The sequence below is a fragment of the Stomoxys calcitrans genome, chromosome 1 (assembly GCF_963082655.1).
Source record: "Stomoxys calcitrans chromosome 1, idStoCalc2.1, whole genome shotgun sequence".
Classification (NCBI taxonomy): domain Eukaryota; kingdom Metazoa; phylum Arthropoda; class Insecta; order Diptera; family Muscidae; genus Stomoxys; species Stomoxys calcitrans.
The window spans coordinates 162,948,347-162,974,947 of record NC_081552.1 but is presented as its reverse complement, the minus strand read 5'-3'; the positions used below and the strand labels follow the sequence as shown (position 1 = coordinate 162,974,947).

The 26,601-nt window shown below is 39.4% G+C and overlaps 1 protein-coding gene and 1 long non-coding RNA gene across 8 annotated transcripts in view; one reads left to right on the top strand and one right to left on the bottom strand.

Moving 5' to 3' along the window:
• The window catches only part of LOC106089084 (serine-rich adhesin for platelets), a 312,770-nt gene extending 311,263 nt beyond the window's left edge, over nucleotides 1-1,507 (top strand). For 4 of the 7 annotated variants that reach the window (XM_059360423.1, XM_059360420.1, XM_059360421.1 and 1 more), the window contains one exon: nucleotides 729-1,507. In XM_059360423.1, the coding sequence (XP_059216406.1) occupies nucleotides 729-1,461 (733 nt within the window). In that variant the 3' untranslated portion in view covers nucleotides 1,462-1,507. The remainder of the gene's footprint in view (nucleotides 1-728) is intronic. The other 3 variants (XM_059360422.1, XM_059360427.1, XM_059360426.1) reach the window with 3 other exon arrangements.
• LOC131994117 (uncharacterized) lies at nucleotides 320-4,735 on the bottom strand. Its single transcript, XR_009396462.1, has 2 exons — nucleotides 3,713-4,735; nucleotides 320-600 (listed from the first exon to the last, which is right to left on the bottom strand). It is a non-coding gene; the product is annotated as an uncharacterized LOC131994117 (long non-coding RNA).
• Nucleotides 4,736-26,601: the final 21,866 nt, after the last annotated feature.

Sequence of the window (26,601 nt, the reverse complement as noted above, 5' to 3'; positions counted from 1 at the left end):
AATATATTGCCTTATATTGGTTGAAATGGATGAGGCTTTTCATGCCTTTGTAGCTTCCCCAACAAAATATTTTGGAGAATGCATAGCAAAAATTACTTTTGAAAGCTGAGATTTATGATAAAAAAGAAAGTACAATATTTGAAATAAGATTTCGCTTTATATATGTTAATGTTACTATTCTAGAGTGAAGATAATACCACCGGTTCAGCATGAATGATCTACATAAATTTAAATATATTAGTGTAGTCAATTGTTGTTCATAATAATTTTACAAAAAAAAAAAACAATTACAATAAAACACATAAATACATCTACCTAATTCATTTAAAAATTTAAAATATTTTATAAGTTACTCATATAGAAATTTGTATAAGTAGCTTACTAAGATAGTTGTATTTAACAATTCAACAATTTTGATTGCATGCTGCAAATAAAATTTATAGAAATATTGAGGTAAATTTAAAATTTTACTACTTATGATTCATGTTATTAAAACGATACGAAGAAGCTAAAATAATACGTGCCATTTTTTCGAAGATAAGGCATGCAATTGAATAAAATAATAAATTAATGTCCATTAGACACACTGTCAGTCATATCCTGAAAAAAAAAGATAAAAATACTGTTCGTTGTGATACTTAGCATATTCGAATTTCATTGCAGATAAATAAAATTAATATTCTCTTTTTGTTTTTTATTTTGTTGTTGTCTTCCGTATTTCCAATCAGAAGTAAGCCGGAGTATACTAGTTTTACGACATATTTCCCGGCAATATGTGGCGGCGATAGCACTACGGTAATACAGCAGCAGAACAATTCTGGGCAACAAAATCAAGGAAGTGGCGCAAATAATCAAACACGCCGTCACACCATTATTTCAACCACATTAACTAATTATAATCATCAGATGTCTTCGCAACCGCACCCACAACAACAACAACATCAGCAACAACCCACTATACATTCCATACAGCCACGCAGGGCCTCAATAGCTTGGGATAAACAGACTGCTGCTGTCCCAGCGTATAAGCCTGTGAAGATAACCCTAATAGGAGATCCCCTGAAACAATGGAACGGCAATGGAAGTGCAAATGAAAACTTGCCCACTAACGATGAGGAATCTAAGAAGAAGAATCTTATAAATACTAGCGATAGTCCAATAAAACAGCAACAACATAATCTACAAGAACAAAAGCAGAATATGCATAACAATAATAAGTGTAGTAGCGGTAGTGGTAATCTTATATTGAATGGCAAAGCTAACATGCAAAATCAACAGCAAAAGATTTCCAATGTGACGCACCAGCAGCAGCTGCAGGATTTATTGAAAGCCAATGAGCTGTTGCCGTCAGCAGCACAGCATCAGCAACAATACCATCACCATCATCATCATCCTCATCATCATCTTCATCATCAGCGTCATCAACACAACAATTTAAAACCAACAGTTACTATAGTTTAACAAAAACAACTACAACAATATAAAACAGAATTACACCTACAACTTATCTACACTTACTGTTATTTAATTAACGCACATTTTTAGGAAGTACTTTCGCATAAATAGACAGACAGACGGACAAACATACAGATGGTAAAAGCCCCAAATAACAAGAACCTGTTTATTTGCCTTAGAAGCAAACAGCAAACCAATAAACAAACATTTGTACAAACACAAACTTCATTTCCATACTCCCCCTCTTCATAATTTAAGATCTCACATCAAATCACTCATGATTTCTGTTTAATAAATCCAGTCCTCTCTCTCTCTTTCGTTCACATATTCTCACTCAGCTAAAACCAATCGCCTTCATATTGTTACTCATAGACAAAATCGCATAAACAAATAGAATCTGCAGATAAGAACAGCGTATACATTCACAAACAGAGAATAAAAACAAACTAAAAAAAAAAAAAAAAAAAAACAAAAAAGTATTATCAAATAAATTTACTCCAAATGATAATTCTATTATTATACTTACATCAAATGCGTACACATAAATATATGAGTATATAATTTATAATTATCTATCTATGTAAGTAAAGATGTCGTATTTGTATAATACTTTACATACATGTGGGTGGTTAGTAAATGAGAGTTCGGCAACTAAAAGACATCGGGTTACATATACGATTATAAAGAAAGATTCATACAGTCAACGTGCAAAATAGGTGCTTGGTTGTTTTTCAGCAAAGATAATTATTTTCGATCGAAGTCATTCGATCGAAAATTTTTAGAAAAGTCATTCATTGAATGAAAACATCGAACAAATTTTCCGCGGTAGTTATCCCCTTACTAACCGCATAGGAATGAGACTAATTCTGAAGCAGTGGAATGGTTAATTCTGAAGTAATTGAAGCTCACGGTGCAAAGTTTGGTGGGGCCTTTTGTTGTGCATTAATATTCTCAAAATAGATACTCAAGAATTTAGAGTGGTTATTGGGGGCCTATATCTTTTTATGGATCTTGGTAAAGAACAAAAATATATATCACGTAACAAATTTCATTCCAATCAGATAAGAACTGAGTTGACTAGAACTTCGCATCCCAAATTTCACCCAATTCTGTTAAAATTTGAGGTTTCAAGGGCCTCAAGAAGTCAAAACGGATGAACAACTTGTACGGGATGAATATCCATAAAGAGGAAATCACCTATTTGTTATCCCCAAGGACCTACATTCATTTTCGACCCTGTTGTATACTCTTGATCGCTGTAAAACTCTAAAATGATCTAGCCATGTCTATACAATAGTCTGGCCGTCTGTCTGTGGCAATCATACTAAAGTCTTCCAAAAATGAAGAAATTGAGAAGAAACTTCGCCTAGATAACTCTTTTTTAGCTTAGGCAGGTTATTTTCGAAGATGAGATATTTCGGACAGTATTTTGATAGAGCTGGAGGAGTGCAATCCTCGAAATTCATGCCAAGTATGGTCCAGATCGGGCAATACCTTGATATAACCCTGTATATACCGAACTTCTGTCTAAGTTGCATAAAAGCCACATTTTTCCCGATTCCGCTCAAAATTTGATTATATTCTTCTTGAATATAGGGCTGATCGGATCATACTTCGATATAGCTGTTATGTAGACATTATCCGTTTACAGTCTACATCCCACATCAGGCAAATTTACTACCCCATTTTGCTGAAATTTAAAACAGCGAGTTGCGTTAGATCCTTGGACGTCGGTGCCGGGTTTGGTATTGAACGGACCGGAATATAGCCACAGTGGGTTCAAAAATGGTGCTATTAATCGGATTATTTCGATATAAATCTTTGTTGAGATTTGACTCCACTCGTCATTACTAACTTAACATGAAAAACTAGGCTGCTAGGCATATTTCTGGCCTAGGCAACACTAAGTGTTGCCAGGTGCAATCTGAGATATCATTTGAAAAGTTTTACATTTTCTAACGAAGTTTCGACGTTCGACCACAATTTGTGTTGTTTACAGTGACTTGAACATTTTCACGTAATCACTTTTCGCAATTTTCGACGCGGATTATCACGACAAGAGTGCATCGATCCACTTAAATCTTTGTATGGCGATGGAGCATCATCCCATACCACTGTGAAAAATGGGCTTTATATATTCAATCGTCGCCGACTGTCACTCAAATACGAATTCCGTGAAGGTCCAATAACGGTCCTTGTACCAGAGATCATTGATGCCGTGTGCAAACTTTCAACGCAAGATCGTAATGTGACATACCTTGGGCACGGGCATACACTTGACATTGATTTAAAACCTGGCCAGGTTTTTCTCGTTGGATCCCACACAATTTGACAATCGCTCATAAAAAAAGCTGTTGCAAAGAAATTATGAAAAAATACGATCGCTGTGCTTTAAAATCAGTATGGGTCTTCCAAACAAAGTTGTTCGTGGAAGAAGCACTTTGAAGCAAATGGTCGCCTGTTTTTTTCGGAAAAACTGGTCATATAACGACTGTTCCGCTTGATAAGTGGTACACTTCAGAACTGTTTTTATTCCAGCTCAGAAATAACAATAAAAAATTTGGAAAACAAAAGATAATTAATTCCAAAGCATGAAAACAATAACAAAAATTTTGATGTTAAATACTTGCATTTTCATTATCAGTTCAGAAATATATATGGCATCCCACAGATGAATTCACACGCAGGCCAGTTTGGACAACTTTGATACCCCAGTGAGAAAAGACACCCACTCTTCTTTTCTCACTGGGTAATGAGAAAGAAAAATAAGAAGAAATAAAGAAGAGAGTCTAGGACAAGCGCCATGTTACCCACATATCTGGAAAGATACGAAGTCGGTAATTTTTTTCCCGTAATGGTACAGACTTCAGGTTTCATCCTCTTCAAACACAGCATACACCTCCCAGAAGATCTGACATCCAATCGGTCCCGTTATTATGAAGTCTGACACCCTCCTCAGTCTATTGACCAACCGTATCCATTGTATTCAGAATGGAACCGTGCCGCATCCAATCTGCTGCAGTATGCTAAGACTGCTTATCCAGCACCGCTTCTAAATCTGACAGTGGTGTGGACCTTACGCTCCCATGATTTCAACGTGGGCCAGACTTTGCACCTTCTGAAACTCCCTGTTGCAAATCCTCTTTGCCTTCCCATACCAGTGTCCCATATGTCAGCTCTGGTAGTGTACATACAGTTAATCACCTCCGGCAACCACCCACTTTGAACATTGAAACGGGGGGTAATTTTATTTAAAACACTTTAATTGTAGAGCGAAATGTTTCACTGTACCTCGTTTTACTAGGAGAAACTGGCCCAGATGGGCTATGTACAAACTGCGAAGGAAAAACGAAAATTACTTTGAAACAAAGTGTCTGTAATTGGAGAATGAGTGCAGAAGATCGGCTAGAAGATCAAACGGTCTGTTGAAACCTTAACTGCGACTATTAAGAAACCACGCGGTTCTTTTTATACTCACCATGATGGGATGGTTGAATACTAATCTAATCAATCCATTTGTAACACCTCGAAATATTGATTTGCGAAAGCATAAATTACATTCCAAACCGATCCAGCCATGTCCGACTGTGTGGAAATCACTTTAGCGATAAAACGAATGAAGATATCCCCATGAAATTTTGCGCAAAGACTTATTGATGTAGGTTGTTGGAAATAGGCCATAACCGCCCAGATTTGAATGCAGCTCCCGTATAAAGTGGTACCTCGATTTGCCTTCTTGAACCCCTAGAATCTGCAATTTTAGGCTGAAATTTTGCACGGAGTGCTCTGTTACGTACCCTAACCACCGTGCCAAGAAGGTCCAAATCAAATCGGTCTATTATAACTTGATATAGCTTTAATAAAAATTTGTTATCCGAAGTTGGACAACCTTAACTAATTCCTCCAGGTAAAACTGAACTTTAGGTATTTTTACAATGATTTTAAATACTGTTTGATCGCCAAAAGACGAAACAACTTTTCTCCATAAACAACACTATTTTACAAAAAATATGACCACTAGTAAAAAGTTCAGTGTGATCATAGGACTTCAACAAGCTCTCTCCACCTACCTCTATTTGTGGCTAGAGCTTTGGCGTCCCCTCCTTCGCTGTCCTTGCTGATTCCAGTCTAGAACATTTCTCGCCATATACTTGTGCAGTTGGTGTAGGATATGACCAACCAAGTAATTTTCTCATCCGGATTTCAACATCAACAGTGGAAGTGTTTGTTCTTATTTGCAATTCTTCATTTGAGATACGGTTTGGACAGAAAATTCGAAGTATTTTTCGTAGGCAGCTATTTATAAAAACTTGAATTTTCCAAGTTGTACAGCCATATAATAAAATAAATTTCACACTACTGTTCAAGACTCTTACTTTATTGAGTTATAGAAACGCACTTCTAGCCTTGTTGATACGTTCGCGGATGTTTGCTTCTGATCTTCCGTCCTAGGTTAGGTTAGGAGTGGCAGTCCTTTACAGTCTCACTTAGACAATTTTAAGTCCATTGTGTTACCACAGCAGCGACAGACTAAGGCTTCTGGAGGGAATCGAATCCACGACCCTTGCACTGGTAATCCAAGCACGCTACTAACTCGGCTACAGGGCGCCTTATCTTCCGTCCTTAGAAATTTTGGTGCTTAGATAGGTAAAGCTGTCAACATCTTAAATGACATGTCCGTTTATAGTGAGTGGTGCCAGATTTTTTGTTGCTATCAACATCAATTTGGTCTCAGTTATGTTTATTTTCGCGCCTACTTTGGCCGTGTTTCCGTTTAGGTGTTCCAATTTTGCTTTTATGTGCTCAAAGCAATGCGCAAATAGGCATACTTCATCCACGCAGTCGATTTCGCCAATGAAGTCGTTTATGCCCCAGCAAATGCCATAGGGTGCCTCAGCACTTGTCGCCTCTTAGACTGAATCTAGTAGAATCAAAAATAATGTCGGCGACCTGATTCACTTCTTTATCGATCCCGAAAGGTCAGCTCTCTTTTCCATTGAAACGAACTGAAACTGTGTCATAAGCACGCTCGAAGTCGATGAATAAAAGGTATAGATGTGTATGAGATTCTGCAGATGGTTTAATGATTCTATGCAAGGATTTGATGTGGTCGGCACAAAAACGTCCTGGCCGGAAACCGCCTGATCCTTCCGCAAAATGCTGTCAAGTGCAGGTGAAAAACGCTGCAGCAGAAGGCTTGCCTTATTTATTGCGTTTAGCAGTGTTATCCCTCTCCAGTTTTTACACTGAGCGAGTTCACCCTTCTTTGGGATCGCGACCATAATTCCCTTCTTCCATTGTGAGGGAATAAATAATGTATCCCGAGCGTCTTTGATGATTGGGGTGATTGGTTGAGCTATGGGATGTGCTTCATACCGAAATAGTTCGGCAGGTACGTTGTCAAGGCCGTTTTTGATTTGCCATTTTTGAGTGAGACCAAAACCTTAATATCTTCGCAGGTTGGTGAGGCTGTAGATATATCCCTGAGTTGGTTTCGGCGCACTGGGGGAATAAGAGAGTAGGAGCTTACGTCTTCGGGTTTTGGTCCCTCGTAGCTGAAAAATCCGCGCCATCGCTCTAATTGGTGTTGGACGTTATTAATTCCGATCCGTCCACATCTTTTAATGTTGTCGTTGGCCTTATGTTGTTGCCGCTCATTTGTTTTATTGATTCGTAACACCACAAATGTTTCCAATTTGAGCTGAATTTTTGGCTTTCTCTTTTAACTTTTAATAAACATTCGCTTATCTCTGCAAACTAGGCGTTTGACCAGCGAGGCGGAGGCGTGATAGTCAATGCTGTCTGCGATTTAGGTTACACTTGATTTTGCCCGCAGAGCGTTGCGTAGACCTCTCCGGTGTCTTTTTTCCCTCTATAGTGTCGCTGAAAATCCATGGTTTTTGGGATCGTCTAGCTATGCCTATGATAGAAGTGTCCGCCTCCGTTCATGCTGCTGTTATGTCGGCCCATGTATGGGTGGTATTTTGTAATTTTTCAGCGTGAATACCATGCCACGAACATTTTCTTGTGATTATTCATTTTATTGGCTGAGATTAGTTACATAACAGTTTGATGTTAAATAACAAACGTTGTGCGCCAAGTTGTGCTAAAAACTTCCTAGCGAAATTCCCAAATATCACCTAGAACACTAGTATTGCCAGAAGGACATAACCGTGAACTTTTCCGGGCTAAATTAAATTGTATACTCAATTTATTGTTAAAATCACGTAGGAAACTGTAACTGATTGTTAAAGTTTCACACGATTTTTGAAATCCTTACAAAAAAAAATCTTTCCTGGGAGGAAATTCACCGGAATTATAATAACTAGTTTGAGTAGTTTTTTATCAAGAAAATTTTATAAATTCCCGGTCATTATTGATATGCTTTTATATTCTTCATAAAACTCTTGCTGCAAAAACATCCACACCAGAAGATCTCATTAAAGCCCAGTAGGGTGAATATAATCAAACATAACATATGTCCCGTCGATTTAAAATAATCACATATACATGAACTCAAGCACTTACTCATCGGAATGTTACCCCTTAATCTAATGCTTACCACTATTCTGGTGGCCTTTGTCAGATTACCATAGTGGAAATTAAAACAATTATTATCTTTATTTCAAATAATATAAATGTGTTAATGTTATATTGGCTACTTTACTATTAGTTTAAAAAAACATACTTCAGTCCATTGTATAATTAGGTTTTTAGTTGTAAAAAAAAACATATTTTGTTAATACTTCAAATTTTCCCTACTTTAAAATTTTTTTGGTAATTAATTATATATAAATAATTGATTTGTTTTAGAATTTAACGCCTAACTTATACTTCTTCAACTGCATGAAAGCTAAGCTTATCTTCATACTTCTGTTATTTTTTCCCACAAAAAATATTTATAAATTTTTGAAATATATACAAATAAATATGTATACATATAAAAATAAAAATTATATATAACAGAAAATGTGTTTTAATAACATATTGAAACAATGAAAAACGACATTAAATTTGACGTAAAACCTATTTTGATTAAGATCTACAAGGCAACTGGAGGCGATGTACTGTTAGCTGAACTATTTAAGTGGTCTTAAAGAGGCAAAAAAAAAAACGTAGGAAAACGCATAGCAAACTCGACATAGACAGTATGTGCACTGTACGAGAGACTTAACTCTAAAATCAAGCAAACAAATACCCAGTCCTGGAATCTCGCATAGCTCCCGATATACAGGCATATTAATATACCTCTTTTAGAAATCAATGCACCATCCAAACCAATGCTCTTACACATACCCACTCAACTTCTCAAAGTTGTTGTTTCAATATGCCTCATTATCGACTTTTGGGGTGGAGCGCCCCCCTTGGATTTGGCCCAAATTTTTAATTTAAGTTTAGTATTCTAAAGGGTGATTTTTTTGAGGTTAGGATTTTCATGCATTAGTATTTGACAGATCACGTGGGATTTCAGACATGGTGTCAAAGAGAAAGATGCTCAGTATGCTTTGACATTTCATCATGAATAGACTTACTAACGAGCAACGCTTGCAAATCATTGAATTTTATTACCAAAATCAGTGTTCGGTTCGAAATGTGTTCATTCACCGTAACGTTGCGTCCAACAGCATCTTTGAAAAAATACGGTCCAATGATTCCACCAGCGTACAAACCACACCAAACAGTGCATTTTTCGGGATGCATGGGCAGTTCTTGAACGGCTTCTGGTTGCTCTTCACTCCAAATGCGGCAATTTTGCTTATTTACGTAGCCATTCAACCAGAAATGAGCCTCATCGCTGAACAAAATTTGTCAAAATTTGAACACATTTCGAACCGAACACTGATTTTGGTAATAAAATTCAATGATTTGCAAGCGTTGCTCGTTAGTAAGTCTATTCATGATGAAATGTCAAAGCATACTGAGCATCTTTCTCTTTGACACCATGTCTGAAATCCCACGTGATCTGTCAAATACTAATGCATGAAAATCCTAACCTCAAAAAAATCACCCTTTACTTCCAATAACCACTCATTTAATACCAATATTGCCCCAATCGTTTAATTTGTATACCCTCCACCATAAGATGGGGGGTATACTAATTTCGTCATTCTGTTTGTAAATACTCGAAATATTCGTCTGAGACCCCATAAAGTATATATATTCTTGATCGTCGTGAAATTTTATGTCGATCTAGCCATGTCCGTCCGTCTGTCCGTCCGTCCGACCGTCCGTCTGCCTGTCGAAAGCACGCTAACTTCCGAAGGAGTAAAGCTAGCCGCTTGAAATTTTGCACAAATACTTATTATTAGTGTAGGTCGGTTGGTATTGTAAATGGGCCATATCGGTCCATGTTTTGATATAGCTGCCATATAAACCGATCTTGGGTCTTGACTTCTTGAGCCTTTAGAGTGTGCAATTCTTATCCGATTGGAATGAAATTTTGCCCGACGTGTTTTGTTATAATATCCAACAACTGTGCCAAGTATGGTTCAAATCGGTCCATAACCTGATATAGCTGCCATATAAACCGATCTTGGGTCTTGACTTCTAGAGCCTCTAGGGTGCGCAATTCTTATCCGATTGGAATGAAATTTTGTACGACGGATTCTCTCAAGCCCATCAACATACGTGTTTATTATGATCTGAATCGGTCTATAGCCCGATACAGCTCCCATATAAATCGATCTCTCTATTTTACTTCTTGAGCCTCCAAAGGGCGCAATTCTTATTCGAATTGGCTGACATTTTACACAGGTCTCCAACATATAATTTAATTGTGGTCCAAACCGGACCATATCTTGATATCGGTCTTATAGCAGAGCAAATCTTTTCTTTTAACCTTTTTTAGCCTAAGAAGAGATGCCGGGAATAAAAACTCGACAAATGCGATCCATGGTGGAGGGTATATAAGATTCGGCCCGGCCGAACTTAGCACGCTTTTACTTGTTTTCGTTTAATTGGCTATGATGGTTCCATCATGTTCCACTTGCCGAACGTAGAATAGCGTTCCAAGAGCCTCGATCTTCTGCGCTCATTTTATAATGTCTGACACCAAGTTTCGAGGTGTCTCCCACCACTTGATCTTTCCATCGGGCTTTTGGTCTTCCCGGTTTGCGTGTACCACCGTGTTTGCCTTCAAAAGACTTCTTTGCTGGAGCTACTTCATCCGTTCCGACAACATTACCTAGCGAAGGCAACCGTGGTATTTTGAAACGTGTAACTATGCTATCGTCGTCATACAGCTCGTGATTCATACGACGCCTATATTCTCCATTAACGCAAACTGGTCCATATTTTTTACGAAGAGTCCTTCTCTCAAATACTCCAAGCACTGCCTCATCTGCTTTCACAAGTATCCATGCCTCAGAACTATATAACAATGTGGTAGTATAAGTGTCATGTATATTGTAATCTTCGTCTGTCGAGAGGTGACCTTGTTTCTAAACTGCTTACTGAATCCAAAGTAGCATCAGTTTGTCAGTATTATTCTCCGCTTTATTTCAAAACTGGTGTCATTTGTTTCGTTTACGACGGTGCCGAGGTAGATTAAATTGCTGACTATCTCAAAGCTGTGATTCCCAACTTTCTCCATTTTCTTTTCTGCTCGGTTGTGCAAGGCTTTTTGGGAGTTGAAACCATCCATTTTATCTTATCTCCATTTACTGCCAGACCCATTTTCCCTGACTCTTTTTCGATTCTGTCAAATGCTGCAGTTACTACTTTCGGTGACCAACCTATGATATCGATATCATCGGCATAGGCAAGTAAATTGTGTTCTCTTGTGAGCAATGTGCCTTATCTATTTACTTCTACATCTCGTATAATCTTCTCCAGCATGATATTAAAGGAATCACACGATAGGCTGTCGCCTTGCCTGAAACCTTGTTTGGTAATGAATCCTGTAGTCTTTTTAATTTTACAGATATACCAAACTCAGACATGGTTTGAAATAACTTTGAACGAATAGGGTATCAAATGCGGCTTTGTAGTCAACAAAGAGATGGTTGGTGCTAATTTGTCCTTCTCGGGTCTTTTCCAGGATTTGGCGCATTGTGAATTTACCAGGTGGATTTACCAGGTCTAAAGCTGCATTGATAGGGCCCAATTATCTAATTGATTTTAGGTTTTAACCTTTCACACTGTGCGCTCGAGAGTATCATGTATGCGATGGGGAGGAGACTTATTCCTCTGTAGTTGGCATATTCCGTTTTGTCTCCTTTCTAGCGTACGGGACATAGTGTGCCTAGTTTTCAATCATCGGGTATGCGTTCTTCTAGCCAGATTGCGTAGATAAGCTGATGCATACGCCTTATCAGCGTGTCGCCTCCGGTCTTAAATAGTTCATCAGGTAACCCCTTGGCTCCTGCTGCCCTGTTGTTCTTTAGTCGGGTCACTGCTACTTGGACCTCATTCTGACTAGGAGGTAAACATTCTATACCATCATCAGGGATTGGTTCTGCGGTATCCTCTTCGCCGCCAACGTCGGACATTAGCAGTTGGGTAAAATGTTCTTTCCATATCCTCAGCATGCTACCTGTGTCAGTTGCCAGATTTTCTTATTCGTAGAGGGATGTGCATGTAGCAAAGCCATCGGTTTGAAATTTAATTCTTTGGTAGAAATTGCGGACCTTATTCTGACTCCTGTACATCTCAATTCGCTCACACTCACGTCTTTCCATTTCCTTTTTCTTTCTGCGGAATGTCGTTTCTCCTTTTCTATCAATACAGTCGGAGCAAGGAGTGCTTTCATCAAGCAGTTTTTTTGTAATTTATTTATTTACACCCGCACAACAAGAATATAAAATTCTTATAATTAAAGTGCGGGTAATATCTCCAACAATTGTACATAGTAAACACTTGAAACTAAGAATCTATAGCTATATAATACATCACAGATTTTGAATGAATAACTTACGGAAAAAACTAACAATTGTGGCTTTGTAGATTTGAATTTAAAAGAAAAAAAAAAAACAAAAGTGAATTTATCAATTAAAGAGGAATTAGTAGACTTAGTTGATCCGAAAAAAAAGAATTTAAGGTAAGTATAGAAGAATAAAAATAAATATATAAATGAGTCTTAACATTCATCAACTTAATGCAGTAAAATGTTTCCAAAGTCTGGTTTTAAATGTTGCCGAGTTACTGAGTAATTGTAGATCGTTAGGAAGAGAATTCCAGAGAAGTACAGCGAATATGAACATATGCCATTCAGAAACAAGCCTCCGATACATTTTGGGAATGATTTTTTTACCTCTAGTAGATCTGGCGAAATCAATAAATCCATACAGATATTGTGGTGCCTGCGTGTAGACCAGTTTATGCAGGAAAGTAAGCGATCTTAGGAACAACAATTGCTGTAAGGAGATGCCATACAGAGATAAACAGTATTCAGAGATGGAATCGCGCCGTCTCAAGCCAAATACATAACGAGTAACGCTATTAAAAAAGGTGTTAAGCTTTCGTCTACTTACCGAGTCGCAATTAGCAAACAACTCACAGCCGTAGAGAATGCCAGGAACAAGATAAGTCTTTGCCAAGAGAGACCTAACCCGTAGCGGAGTAAGCGACTGAGTGGCCCAGAGAGCACGTAATTTTGAATATCCCTGACCAACGACAGAGTCGATACGATTACTCCAAGTCAGAGTGCTGTTAATAACAACGCCCAAGTTCTTGGCATAAGGAACGAATTCCAGTCTAGAGTCGTTAATGTATATACCGACATCACATGAAAAACGAGACAGCCTGTTTCTGATAACCACACACTTGGACTTTACAGGGTTGAGACACAGGCCATTGGCTTTCGCCCACGTGCTGACTCTTGACAGATCATGATTAAGCAGACGTATGTTTTCAGCAATCTCATCCCTCGGACTGCCGATATATATTTGTACATCGTCAGCGTACATATGTACCTCACAATAAGACAATTGACCCGCCAAGTCGTTACTGTACAATGAAAAGAGAAGAGGACCCAGAATTGATCCCTGAGGAACACCTTTTGAAACAAGCAGAGGTGCCGATAGAGAAGACTTATAACTGACGGACTGAGTGCTGTGTGACAGGTACGACAAAATAAGACGAACGGACGTAGAGGAAAAATTGTAAAGATGTCTCATCTTATCACATAACAAGGAATGATCCACAGTGTCAAATGCCTTAGAATGGTCAAGAAGAACAAGGAAATTTATCTTGTCATTCTCCAAATTGACCCTGATCCTCTCAGTGACCTCTGCCAAGGCAGTTACGCAGCTGTGGTAAGGTCGAAATCCGGACTGTCTCACATATAACAAAGAGTTCTCGTTGACAAAAGACGACATTTGCAAATACAACAATTTCTCAAAGACCTTTGACAAGTAACAAAGAATCGCAATTGGTCTATATTCCTTGGAATTTTTAGGCAGTGGGATGACTTTGGCATGTTTCCACGCTAATGGAAAGTAACTCGTGGTCAAAATCCTATTGAAAACATAGGTTACATGAGGAATAATAAGGGGGAGCAAGAGTCTTACAAATCTAGGATCAATGCCATCAGATCCGACAGCGTTAGACTTTACAGTCGCGACGCACTCAAGGACATCGGTGGGACCAATACAGCTGAAGCCAAAACCAGAGTCGTCATCGAGGGAGGGGGAGACATTGAAGCCATAGAAATTGGGATCAACTGGGATCTGTGGGACATTAACAAAAGCATCGTTAAGCTCATTGATGTCCAAGTTTGTTGAACATCTATTAGTATCTTTCCCAATTTCTATGTCTCGAATAACCTTCCACGTTCTCTTGGAGCCTATTGCAGAAGTAAAGCGTCTGTAATAGTAGTCTTTCTTGGCTATCTTGATCAACTTATTGACATGGTCTCTTGCTAAGCGAAAGGCATCATGTAACTCAGGCGTCCTGAAACGTCTCCACCTGCGATGCGACATATTCCTCACGTGAATAGCCGAACGAATATCCCGGGAGAACCACGGTTTCGATCTGGAGGACACTTCTCTAGTCTTGAGTGGAACCGTTAGTTCCTGTTGTGTTTGCAGCTTTTCAATGTCGAGCTTCCGAGCAGTGTCAGATCATACTTTCCTCGCCATGTTCAAACGCCTGCGAACCTTTGCTGCAACAAGGTAATGAGCCGATTCAATATTCGCTCCACCGATCGGTCGTACATCTACAATAACATGCTGGATGAATGTCTACCATCATTCACAACGTTATAAAGTTCGTTTCTCGTGTTTTGATCGGTAGACAGCCATGTGTCTTTATGAATATTTTTGTATTGAAATCTGGTGCTGCTAACTACCATGTTTGTTGCCGCGGCGAAATCTATTATCCTCAACTCATTTTCGGACGTTATCTCGTGGAGGCTTAACTTTACGACTGTTGGACCAAAGATGTCTTCCTTACCTATCTTCACATTAAAATCTCACAGAACCATTTTAATATCATGGGCGGGAAATATCCTTGATCTGCTCGTCCTTGGCTTCCGTCGGGAATGGGCTCAAATAAGGCTGATATTGAAGAATTTGGCTTTTATGCGGATTGTAGCTAGCCTTTCATCCACCTGAGTAAAGCTTGAGACGAGGTGTTTCAGTCTCCGACTAAACACAAATCCACAGCCAAATTCATGCCTCGTGTTATGGCAGCTATAGTATAGTTCTGCACCGTTTGGTGTTGTTGTGACGCCATTCCCAGTCCATCGTACTTCCTGTAAGGCCGTAATATCTGCTTGTACTTTTCTAATACATCCGCCAGCGCGTCTATAGAGTGCGGGCATTCCAAGTACAGGTCCGCAAATCATGGTCCTTTTTTCGTTTGCGTGGGTCGGCAACATTAGTAGGTCTGTTTTTATACCCTCCACCATAAGATGGGGGGTATACCAATTTCGTCATTCTGTTTGTAACTACTCGAAATATTCGTCTGAGACCCCATAAGGTATATATATTCTTGATCGTCGCGACATTTTGTCTCGATCTAGCCATGTCTGTCCGTCTGTCCGTCTGTCCGTCCGTCCGTCCGTCTGTCCGTCTGTCTGTCGAAAGCACGCTAACTTCCGAAGAAGTAAAGCTAGCCGCTTGAAATTTTGCACAAATACTTCTTATTAGTGTAGGTCGGTTGGTATTGCAAATGGGCCATATCGGTCCATGTTTTGATATAGCTGCCATATAAACCGATCTTGGGTCTTGAATTCTTGAGCCTCTAGAGTGCGCAATTCTTATCCGATTGGAATGAAATTTTGCACGACGTGTTTTGTTATGATATCCAACAACTGTGCTAAGTATGGTTCAAATCAGTCGATAACCTGATATAGCTGCCATATAAACCGATCTTGGGTCTTGACTTCTTGAGCCTCTAGAGTGCGCAATTCTTATCCGATTGAAATGAAATCATTATTTGAATTATCCGATTTGCCTGAAATTTTGTACGACGGATCCTCTCATGACCATCAACAAACGTGTTTATTATGGTCTGAATCGGTCTATTGCCCGATACAGCTCCCATATAAATCGTTCTCTCTATTTTAGTTCATGAGCCCGCCATGGGCGCAATTCTTATTCGAATTGGCTGAAATTTTACACAGGTCTCCAACATATAATTTAATTGTGGTCCAAACTGGACCATATCTTGATATCGCTCTAATATCAGAGCAAATCTTTTCTTATATCCTTTTTTGCCTAAGAAGAGATGCCGGGAAAAGAACTCGACAAATGCGATCCATGGTGGAGGGTATATAAGGTTCGGCCCGGCCGAACTTAGCACGCTTTTACTTGTTAATATTCTTTTGTTTCTCATAGTGATTCTTTTAGTTTTCCGTGGCGGGTTACTGGCCCAGCGACCCAACCGCATGGGATTTGTGGGATCGCATATGTATCCTCCGTTGTCGCGAGCCGCTTGCTCCAAGATCCGCTTGCTCCAGCCGCCCCAAACCTGGGAACAAACGCTGATGTTGGCCATTGCTTGTTTGAAGGCACCAATAACTTGCACCACCTGTGTGGTGCTAGTTATCCCGTGTCGGCCGGGTGCCCCCATCGGTAAACATGTCATTTTTGGGAGTGGGGTAGGCGCCATGTGGTCGAATTGTTATATCAAGTTCTTCGTCTGATCTTAAATACCTTTCATTTGATATCCATATTGCCCCAATCAGTAAATTTGTCCGTTTGGGTGGGTTTTAGGGTAGAGCGTCCGCTACTGTTATATGATCCCAAACTTTTATAAAAATTTTGTGTTTTTGGGTTACCAAAATGTGGCATACAAAATTTCACTTAAATCGATGAAATCATTTCCGACATCTGGCGTTTCTTAAAATTGTGGTAAGAGAAAGGGTCCGCACTGCTCGCGGATATCACAAAAATTGAGTAGAGTAGTTTTTACCGGGGAGCTATGCTCTATTATCTGTGAAAATTTTATGAAAATCGGTTCAGCCGTTTTTGAGTCTATTCGGAAAAAACAAACAAAGAGCAACACTTGCATTTTTATACACACCACCATAGGATAGGAGGAATATTCATTTAGTCATTCTGTTACACAGTGACCTAAACTAATCCGACCAGAATATGATCCAGATCAGACTTTATTTAGATATAGCTGCCATATAGGTCGATCTTCCAATTTAGGGTCTTAATACCATAAAAAGCGGATTTATTTCGCTGAAGATGTGGTTTGGGTTCTCGGGACTTGAATACGATCCAGACCAGCTACTTTTTAGATATAACTATGGATATGGTAGTGGAGTTATCCAAAATTCGGCACGGCCAAGCTTAGGTTAGCTTAGGTTGAAAACAGGGTGCGGATATTACACCACCCTATGTTACCATAGACATACACCTAAACCATTAATCGGCTTGTTGTGCGCTCTAAATACTAAAAAGTGACATGAAAAAAGAAATCTAAGTCAGGTATTCCGTGCTACTTACAAATTCACTAATTGTATTCCATACCACGCCTCTATGTTGGCTCATGTCTGGTATTGTGCCGCAACCTAGGCGCGTAGACCCGAAAGGCTTCGGGTTAACCAAGTTCATTGACGTCAGTCCTCTGGCCTTCACTGCCAAATCGTCTGCTTTTTCATTCCCACTTACACCTCTATGGCCAAGCACTCAAACGATGTGTATAACATGATCATGACCGTGTAATATGATCCAAGACTGTGCCGCTGGCAGCAGTGCCTCGCACTCGACCTCAAGTGTCGTCTCAGGTATTCGATCGGAAACCTCTTCCATTCCTTCCAGGTTCATTATCGTAACCTTGATTATACCGCGATGGTATGACCTGCTCCTATCCTCTTTACATTCTCTCATCGCTTTAAGTGTCATAGCTACAGTGGCTGCCTCATACTTAATCTGTATTGCCAGAATACTCTCTAGTGCTCTAATGGGCGCGGTCTCATCGCTCCGCCCATGCCAAAGCAATGTGGTATATTCTCTGATCTTTTCTAGCTGTTACTCTTTGATATGCACATACGAAGGTATAACCCCTAACAAGTAAAAGCGTGCTAAGTTCGGCCGGGCCGAATCTTATATACCCTCCACCATGGATCGCATTTGTCGAGTTCTTTTCCCGGCATCTCTTCTTAGGCAAAACAGGATATAAGAAAAGATTTGCTCTGCTATTAGAGAGATATCAAGATATGAGATTAAATTATATGTTGGAGACCTGTGTAAAATGTCAGCCAATTCGAATAAGAATTGCGCTCTTTGTGAGCTCAAAAAGTAAAATAGAGAGATCGATTTATATGGGAGCTGTATCGGGCTATGGACCGATTCAGACCATAATAAACACGTATGTTGATGGTCATGAAAGAATCCGTCGTACAAAATTTCAGGCAAATCGGATAATAATTGCGGCCTCTAGAGGCTCAAGAAATCAAGATCCCAGATCGGATTGGTACAATATGGGACTTAAATGAAAGGAATTTGCTAGTAGAATACGAAACTGGTGTTCACATATGGTGATAAGTTTCAGTGGGCACTTCCCATCTTCAAAACCACCAAGATCATGATCCCAAAATGTTTCCACAGTGTAATTATTAGAAAGGACCATTTGGGGTTATATGTGAGTATCTCATCGGTACCGAGACCGATTCGGGAAAAGATCTTTGTGATTCGCTTTCACGGAAGTGAATGTAAGGGAGGTGGATGCTGTGTTTCAAGGAGATGAGACTTCAGATGGCTTCTTAATGGAGTCAGAAACGGTATTGTGGTTTATTTCGAGATACACGACACCTCCACGTCGTTGAGACTGCCGGACCTGTAAACGGTATTGCAGGCAAAGGTCTGTGCCAATACGATAGCTGCAAATGAAATCCTAGGAGATGATTTGCCGCCTCCAAAACTTATGAGTATGAGGAGACGATCAAGGATTTGCTCTGCTCATGTCCAGTTGTAGAGAAACACAACTACTCGCTTTTCTCTGATTTCTGAGACCTTGCAGATGTGTCTCCGGGAAATTTCTTCAGAAATGTCGATAAGACGGTATGGTTTTGATGGAGGATGAAATAATATACTGCACACGCGATCATTTCTCTGCCATTTTGGAACAGATAGAAATGTCTTCATGAAATTTTACATCGTTATAGCTGAGGTGTTATCCAGATTATATGTAATTTCAGGGTCCTAGAAGTTCGAACTGTCTAAAGCGCATTTATGGTCCGATTTTAAAAATTTTTTTGCTGAAACAAAAGGTTGAATTTAAGTTCTATTATTTGGGTAAAACCCAAAACGAAGCCAATGGCAGCTATATCAGGTTATGAACCGTTTTGAACCTTATTTGACACAGTTGTTGAAAGTAAGAATAAAATACGTCATGCAAAATTTCAGCCAAATCGGATAGGAATTGCGCCCTCTAAAAGCTCAAGAAGTATAGACCCAAGATCTGTTTATATGACAGCTATATCAAGTTATGAACCGATTTGAACCATACTTGGCACAGTTATTGGATATCATAACAAAATTGGAATTTAATTCCAATCGGATAAGAATTGCTCACTCTAGAGGCTCAAGAAGTCAAGACCCTAGTTCGGTTTATTTACCAGCTATATCAAAACCAACCGACCTACACTGATAGGAAGTATTTGTGCAAACTTTCAAGCGGCTATCTTTACTCCTTCGGAAGTTAGCGTGCTTTCGACAGACGGACGGACATGGCTAGATTGACATAAAATGTCGTGACGATCAAGACTATATGTACTTTATGGGGTCTCAGACGAATATTTCGAGTAGTTACAAACAGAATGACGAAATTAGTATACCCCCATCCTATGGTGGAGGGTATACAAAAACACTTTTGTGAAAAATAAAATTCAAATTGAAAATATCATGAAACCAATACTACTGAAGATATCATTTTATTTTCACAAATTTGTAGATGAATGAATATCTTTTTAAAAAGTGAGTAAAAATTTTGGACACCTATCTTGAGGAAAACACCCAAAATCCCCGCACTAGGGAAAGATGTTTGCAAAATCGGCATTTTTTAGTAAAATGTCCGTAGATAGCGAAAAAAATTGTTTGCATGCAATTTGTTATTACTTGGGGCAATGAAAATCTTATCTTATATATAAAAATCAACTTGTATTTGTAGGTTTGTTTGTTTATTTGCTTGTGTGCTTGTTTGTTTGTTTGTATGTTTGTGTGTTCCTTATAGACTCAGAAACGGCTGAACCGATTTTCTTGAAATTTTCACAGATAGTGCATAATGACCCCGTGGTGAAAATAGGGCACTGCATTTTTTGATATCTGAAGGGGGGACGGACCCTCCCCTTTACCCTAATTTTCAGAAACGCCAGATCTCGGAGGTGGGTGGTTCATTTAAACGAAATTTTGTGTGCTCTCATATGGTTCCCTAAAAATAAAAATTTGGTATCCAAATTTCGGATGGGGTACCTAGGGGGGCTGCCCCACCCTAAAACCTACCAAACATGTATTTAGATCAATCACGACAAAATGAGACTCAAATGAAAGGTATTTAGAATAAGAAAACGTATCTGATATACAATTGTCGGACCAAGTGTTAGGGGGACCACCATAAGCCCCAAAACACCCTTAATTCGGACATATTTACCGACCATGGCAATATGGGACTCAAATTAAAGGTATTTGCGAGTTGAATACGAATCTGACATCCAAGTGTGGGACCACGTTTCCAGGGGTCCACCCCTTTCCCAAAACACCCCCCAAGCAGGACTTATTTACTGACCATGGGAATATGGGGCTTAAATAAAAGGTATTTGAATGCATAATACGAATCTGATATCCAAATATGGGACCAAGTGTTTGGGGGTACAAATTTGCGACCATAGCAATATGGGGCTCAAATGAAAGATATTTAGGAGTAGAGCACGAATTTGATATCAATATTGGGGATAAGTGTCTATGGGGCCACCCCACCCCCACAACACCACCCAAATAGGAAATATTTCTTGAATATTTTCAAGGCCAACTCACTGAGTAGCCGGCTATCCCCAAAAACACCCTTCAAGCCGGTAATTTTTGCCGACTATGGAAATATGGGGCTCAAATTAAAGGTATTTGGGAGTAGACCACGTATCTGATATCAACATTAGGGACCAACTATTTAGGGGACGTCCAACCACCATAACAACCCCCAAATAGGACGTAATTGCTCACCAAGACAATTTGGGTCTTAAAGAGAGTGGAACTAAATATTTATAGTTTTTAGAGCCAATACTCCAAACCGGACATATTTGCAGACTTTAGCAAAAAGGAGTTTAAAAGAGATTAGAAAACGAATTTGATATCCAATTTTGAGGCCAATGGCAATATGGGGTTCAAATAAATGATATATAGTTACATGAGAATAGAGCACGTTGCTGATACATTTTTCGGGCTTAGTGTTTGGGGGACCACTCCAATCCCCAAAACACCCCTAAATCGGGCATATTTACCGACCATGTCAGTGTGGAGCTTAAATGAAAGGTATTTGGGGGGTAGAGCAAGAATTGATAACAACTTTCGAGACCAATTTGCGGGGCGTCTATTTGGGAGTAGAATACGAATTTGATATCCAAATGTACGACCATGTATTTAGGGCATCAACCCTTCCCCAAAACACCCCCCAAAGGGTAAAAAATTTTCGACCATGGCAATATGTGGCTCAAATGAAAGGTATTTAAGATTAGAAAACGAATTTGATTACCTATTTTGTGGCCATGTGTTTGGGGGACGCCTCATCGTGTAAACTCCCCTAAATCAATGGCAATATGGGATTTAAATAAATGGTATTTGAAAGAACAGCACGATGCTGATATTTTTTAGGACGAAGTGCCTGGGGGATGACCTCACCCTCGAAAACACCCCTAAGTAAAATATTATGAGAATATCGGGCTGAAATAAAGTATTTTAAGAATAGAGTACACCTTACATTCAAACTTCAAATTCGTAGACCAATAAAGATCATATGGGATTCAGATAAGCGCATTTATATTGTTAAACTGTTAGTCAAGCGATATACTATTTTCGTAGCATGGTATTTCACTAAAAGCTCTTTAATTGTCGAAAATAAATATTTCAAGGAAATTTTGTTCCATATAAAGTAAAAGAAGGCGCAGCGAAGCGTACCCGGGTCAGCTAGTACATGATAAAATGAAAAAATTTTTGCTTTTTATTTTATACTATTATTTATGTCATTTGGCATATTATGTTGGAAGATTTTAATTTGTTGATTATTACCGAAAGGAAATGATCAACTGAGCCTTGTTAACATAGACATTGCGACCATTGGTATACATTTGCGAAAACTCTCTCGTTAATTTTATTGCTCTGCTAATGCCCATAGCTACTGGCCTTGTAGCAGTTTCTACTTATACCGATATTTTATGAAAAAAACCATATGGAATGTAAACAGCCACTGGGACATATCTCCATTTGCTTACTGTTCAATATCTCATTCAAGAGGTTCCATCAATCTGGCTGCTGCAACATTTCTTGTGGTCTACCCTTGACCAAAAAAGTTTGTAGACGATATGGGAGTAAGCGCAGAAAAAATGGAGAACATGTTGAGGCTTTTGACGAAAACGCATTTTCCGCAGGAGACGGCACTCACGGAGATACCGGAATCTTGAAAAAATGAGGTTGACCGAAGGCTTATCATTGCAGAACATATGGTAATGGAAACCTTGTGGAGCTTCAACCCATTTAAGTCACCCGGATCTGATGGAATATTAACGGCGTTACTACAGAAGGAGGCGCACTATCTGGCGCCCTTCTGACTACTATTTTCGGACTTGCGTATACTCCGAAAGGCTGACGGAAGGCAAGACTGGCATTTAAACCCAAGCCCTACAATGCAAGTTATGCGACATTAAAGTCCTACAGACTTACAAGCCTTACGTCCATTCTACTCGAACCCAAGGAACGTACTGTGAATACCATGTGGAAGTGGATGAGGATACATCCAGCTAACAGCTTACATACAAACAGCATGCCTATATCAAAGGAAAGTTTGTGGCGACAGCTTGTACCAGGTTTTGCATATAATAGAAGAATCCTTCGATGCCAAGACGTAGACATTGGCGGTATGCATAATGTTAAATCTGAAATATGCCTGCTCACGAGAAAAAAGAATGTGGGCCAATTTGACGCACCACATTTCCTCAATAGAACGACATGGATATCTGACAAGGTAAAATACTTAGGAGTGTTCTTGAACAGGAAACTATTGGAAGTGCCACATTCAGAAGCATAGTGAAAATGCTCACAGATGTTGGGCACTATGAAGACGGGTAGAAGGCTCGAAATGGGACCTGAGGATAGTCTACTGGCTCTACAGAAGCGTGATTGGACCGATACTTACTTACGCATCAGTGGTTTGGTGGATAGCGATGGAGAAAAAGTGCAACGGATGAGTAATGCCACAGGTTCAGAGAACATGTTATCTCGGGCGATGAGAACCACGCCAACTAGGGAGCTGGAGACTATTCTATATATCCGACCCATATTCATACTGATTAAGTGTGAGGCCCCCAGTGTGGCTATGACACTTAGGCGATGGGAGAATGGATAGAGAATTAAAGCAGGTCACACCATCGCGGTATAATAGAGGAGACGACAGGAAATCTAAAAGCAATAGAAGAGGTTTCCGATTGAATATCTGCGACGTACTAAAGGTCGATTGAGAAGCACTACTGCCATCGGTACAGTCTTGGATTGACGGAACCCTAGTATTGCCATCCGGAAGTTCATGTTACACGGATGGATCAAACCTAGAAAACAGAGTTGGCCTGGGGGTCTACATTGGGAACCCAGGGACTGATGTCTGTTTCTGACTGACTGACTGACTACCGTTATTATGGTAGGTGGCCATTTCCTTTCTACTTACTTTTACGGATCTCATTCAAAGAGCTTTTATGAAGCTGCTCGCATGGAACCGATTCGCAATCTATATAAGGTTGTAAACCTATTTGAACCATACATGTCGTGGTTGTTGGAAGCAAAATCTCGGGCCCGAACCCACCCTCGCTCATAATTATTTTGCCTAATGAAAAATATGTTAATTAAATTTGTGGCATGTGGCACCGTGGCACCGTCTTGTTGAAATCATATGTCATGCAACTTCAGTTCTTGCATTTTGGACAAAAAAAAGTTGGATATCATCTCACTGTAGCGCTCACCATTCACAGTTACGTTACGATCAGCATCGTCTTTGATGAAGTACGTTCCAATGATGCCATCAGCCCATTTACCACACCAAACTGTGACTTTTTCTGGATGAATTGGTAGCTCTTGCAATGCTTCTGACTGATCTTTACTCCAAATTCGATAATGCTCCTTATTTACGTACCTATTGAGCCAAAAATGAGCTTCGACCATAAAATGGAAGAAGCGCGTGATGAACTTTCTTAACGGATCATGCATTTTGATAATAAAATTCAATAATTTGCAAGCGTTGTTCGTTTGTAAGACGATTCATGGATAAATTATAGACCAAAGTCAAGATGTTTGACAGTGAAACAAAACACGACACGTGCGTGAGATGTTTAAACCAGTGTTGCCAAAAAAGGTAATAGCTAAAAAATTACCCTTTACGAATTCAATCTGACGTAATCGAAACAAGGCCACTTTCACTCTATAACATACCCCTAGTTGATCAAGCTGAAAGTTTAAAACTAGTCGGAAAACTTTCTGTTACAAAAGACAACCCCGAAGCAGGATCAATCAATGCTCGCGCAGGATACGAAAAACCATTAAGAACAAAATTGACCATAGCAGTTCCTAAAAGAACTGCTTTATTCTGCGATACATTAAATACCTGTCGAGGTGCACCCGCAGTCGAACTTGTTGACTAGGTTTGTTCTATAGAGGGAGAAATTGCAGGTCAAATACTAGGAAACGGTTGTGTTGAAGGTCTAGACGAAGAGTATGCAGATATAGAACCCAGAACCCACAACGTGTTTAGCCGCTGGTTAGATTTAAACAAGAGTGTCTACTACAGCAACGTTAAGTTCATGGCCTGAACTAAACAATTGAAACGCAACCTGTGACGTTTAGTCAACGTGGAGCGATCAGAAGGCGACATATCCTCAAATCTTGGGCAAGCCGAAAGTTTGTGACTTTTCTTTGTACAAAGCATACATGAAGGTTGGGATGAAGGTCGAGGCATTAAAGAAGAAGGCGCTTTACTAACATGATTCTAAACCTTCTTGTTATTGACGCTTTTCCAATTATCGTCAGCTCAAGGTCGTGAAGACAAAACAAAAATCAAATCTTTACCGACAGTAAGGCGTCCAATTCTGCCCACTACGACAGGACATCCTGATCTTTCACGCTCCGTTCCCACAAAGTCTGGGTTACCTTAGGCAAGCTTTGAAGACAAATGAAATCCAGAATTTGATCACAGTTGCCCGTCGAAACCTCAAAAGTTCATAAAGCCGAGAGATATCCGTTTATTCCAACCTGAATAGATTTCAATCCCGAAGAAGTCCGTGTGGACCATATCACTAGGAGGAGGAGCGACGAACGTACCTACACTCCTGAAACTGCGATCAGCATTTCCAGACAAAATCCAACTCATCGGTACTAAAAAATTCTCCGCTGCCTGTGAATAGTCAAGATATTTGTTAAACCTTTACTGGGTCTTTTTCAACAATTTATTAAGCTCGTTAGAGCGAACCTCAATACTAAAAATGTCGAGTCTCTAATCTTTAACACCACTAAAATGAGCGTTGAATTTAACGACGGCATCCGAGGACTTAATCAAGACTTTAGGAGTCAAGGGCATACTTAACTAATGCTTCGAGAGAAAAGCTAGAACAAAGTCAAATATCTATAAGACAATCTGTTTTAAAGATAGCAAAACAACAAACAAACGTTCTATTAACTAACGAAATTATTCTCCACAACCGAGAACTAAAGCTCTATCCCAAGAATTTCATAAGGAAAACGAGATCTTTCGGAAAACCCCCCAAAAATCGAAATTGCCTATTTAAAGTTGAACAAACCAAAAGAAGGATGTACAAGAAATTAAACTATTCCGAATTCAAGAGACCTTCTTACGATAACGATCAAAAAGTTCAATGAAATATAAAATAAATATGCAAATATCTAAATATAACAGAAATTATATAAAGGGTGATTTTTTTGAGGTTAGGATTTTCATGCATTAGTATTTGACAGATCACGTGGGATTTCAGACATGGTGTCAAAGAGAAAGATGCTCAGTATGCTTTGACATTTCATCATGAATAGACTTACTAACGAGCAACGCTTGCAAATCATTGAATTTTATTACCAAAATCAGTGTTCGGTTCGAAATGTGTTCAAATTTTGACAAATTTTGTTCAGCGATGAGGCTCATTTCTGGTTGAATGGCTACGTAAATAAGCAAAATTGCCGCATTTGGAGTGAAGAGCAACCAGAAGCCGTTCAAGAACTGCCCATGCATCCCGAAAAATGCACTGCTTGGTGTGGTTTGTACGCTGGTGGAATCATTGGACCGTATTTTTTCAAAGATGCTGTTGGACGCAACGTTACGGTGAATGAACACATTTCGAACCGAACACTGATTTTGGTAATAAAATGCAATGATTTGCAAGCGTTGCTCGTTAGTAAGTCTATTCATGATAAAATGTCAAAGCATACTGAGCATCTTTCTCTTTGACACCATGTCTGAAATCCCACGTGATCTGTCAAATACTAATGCATGAAA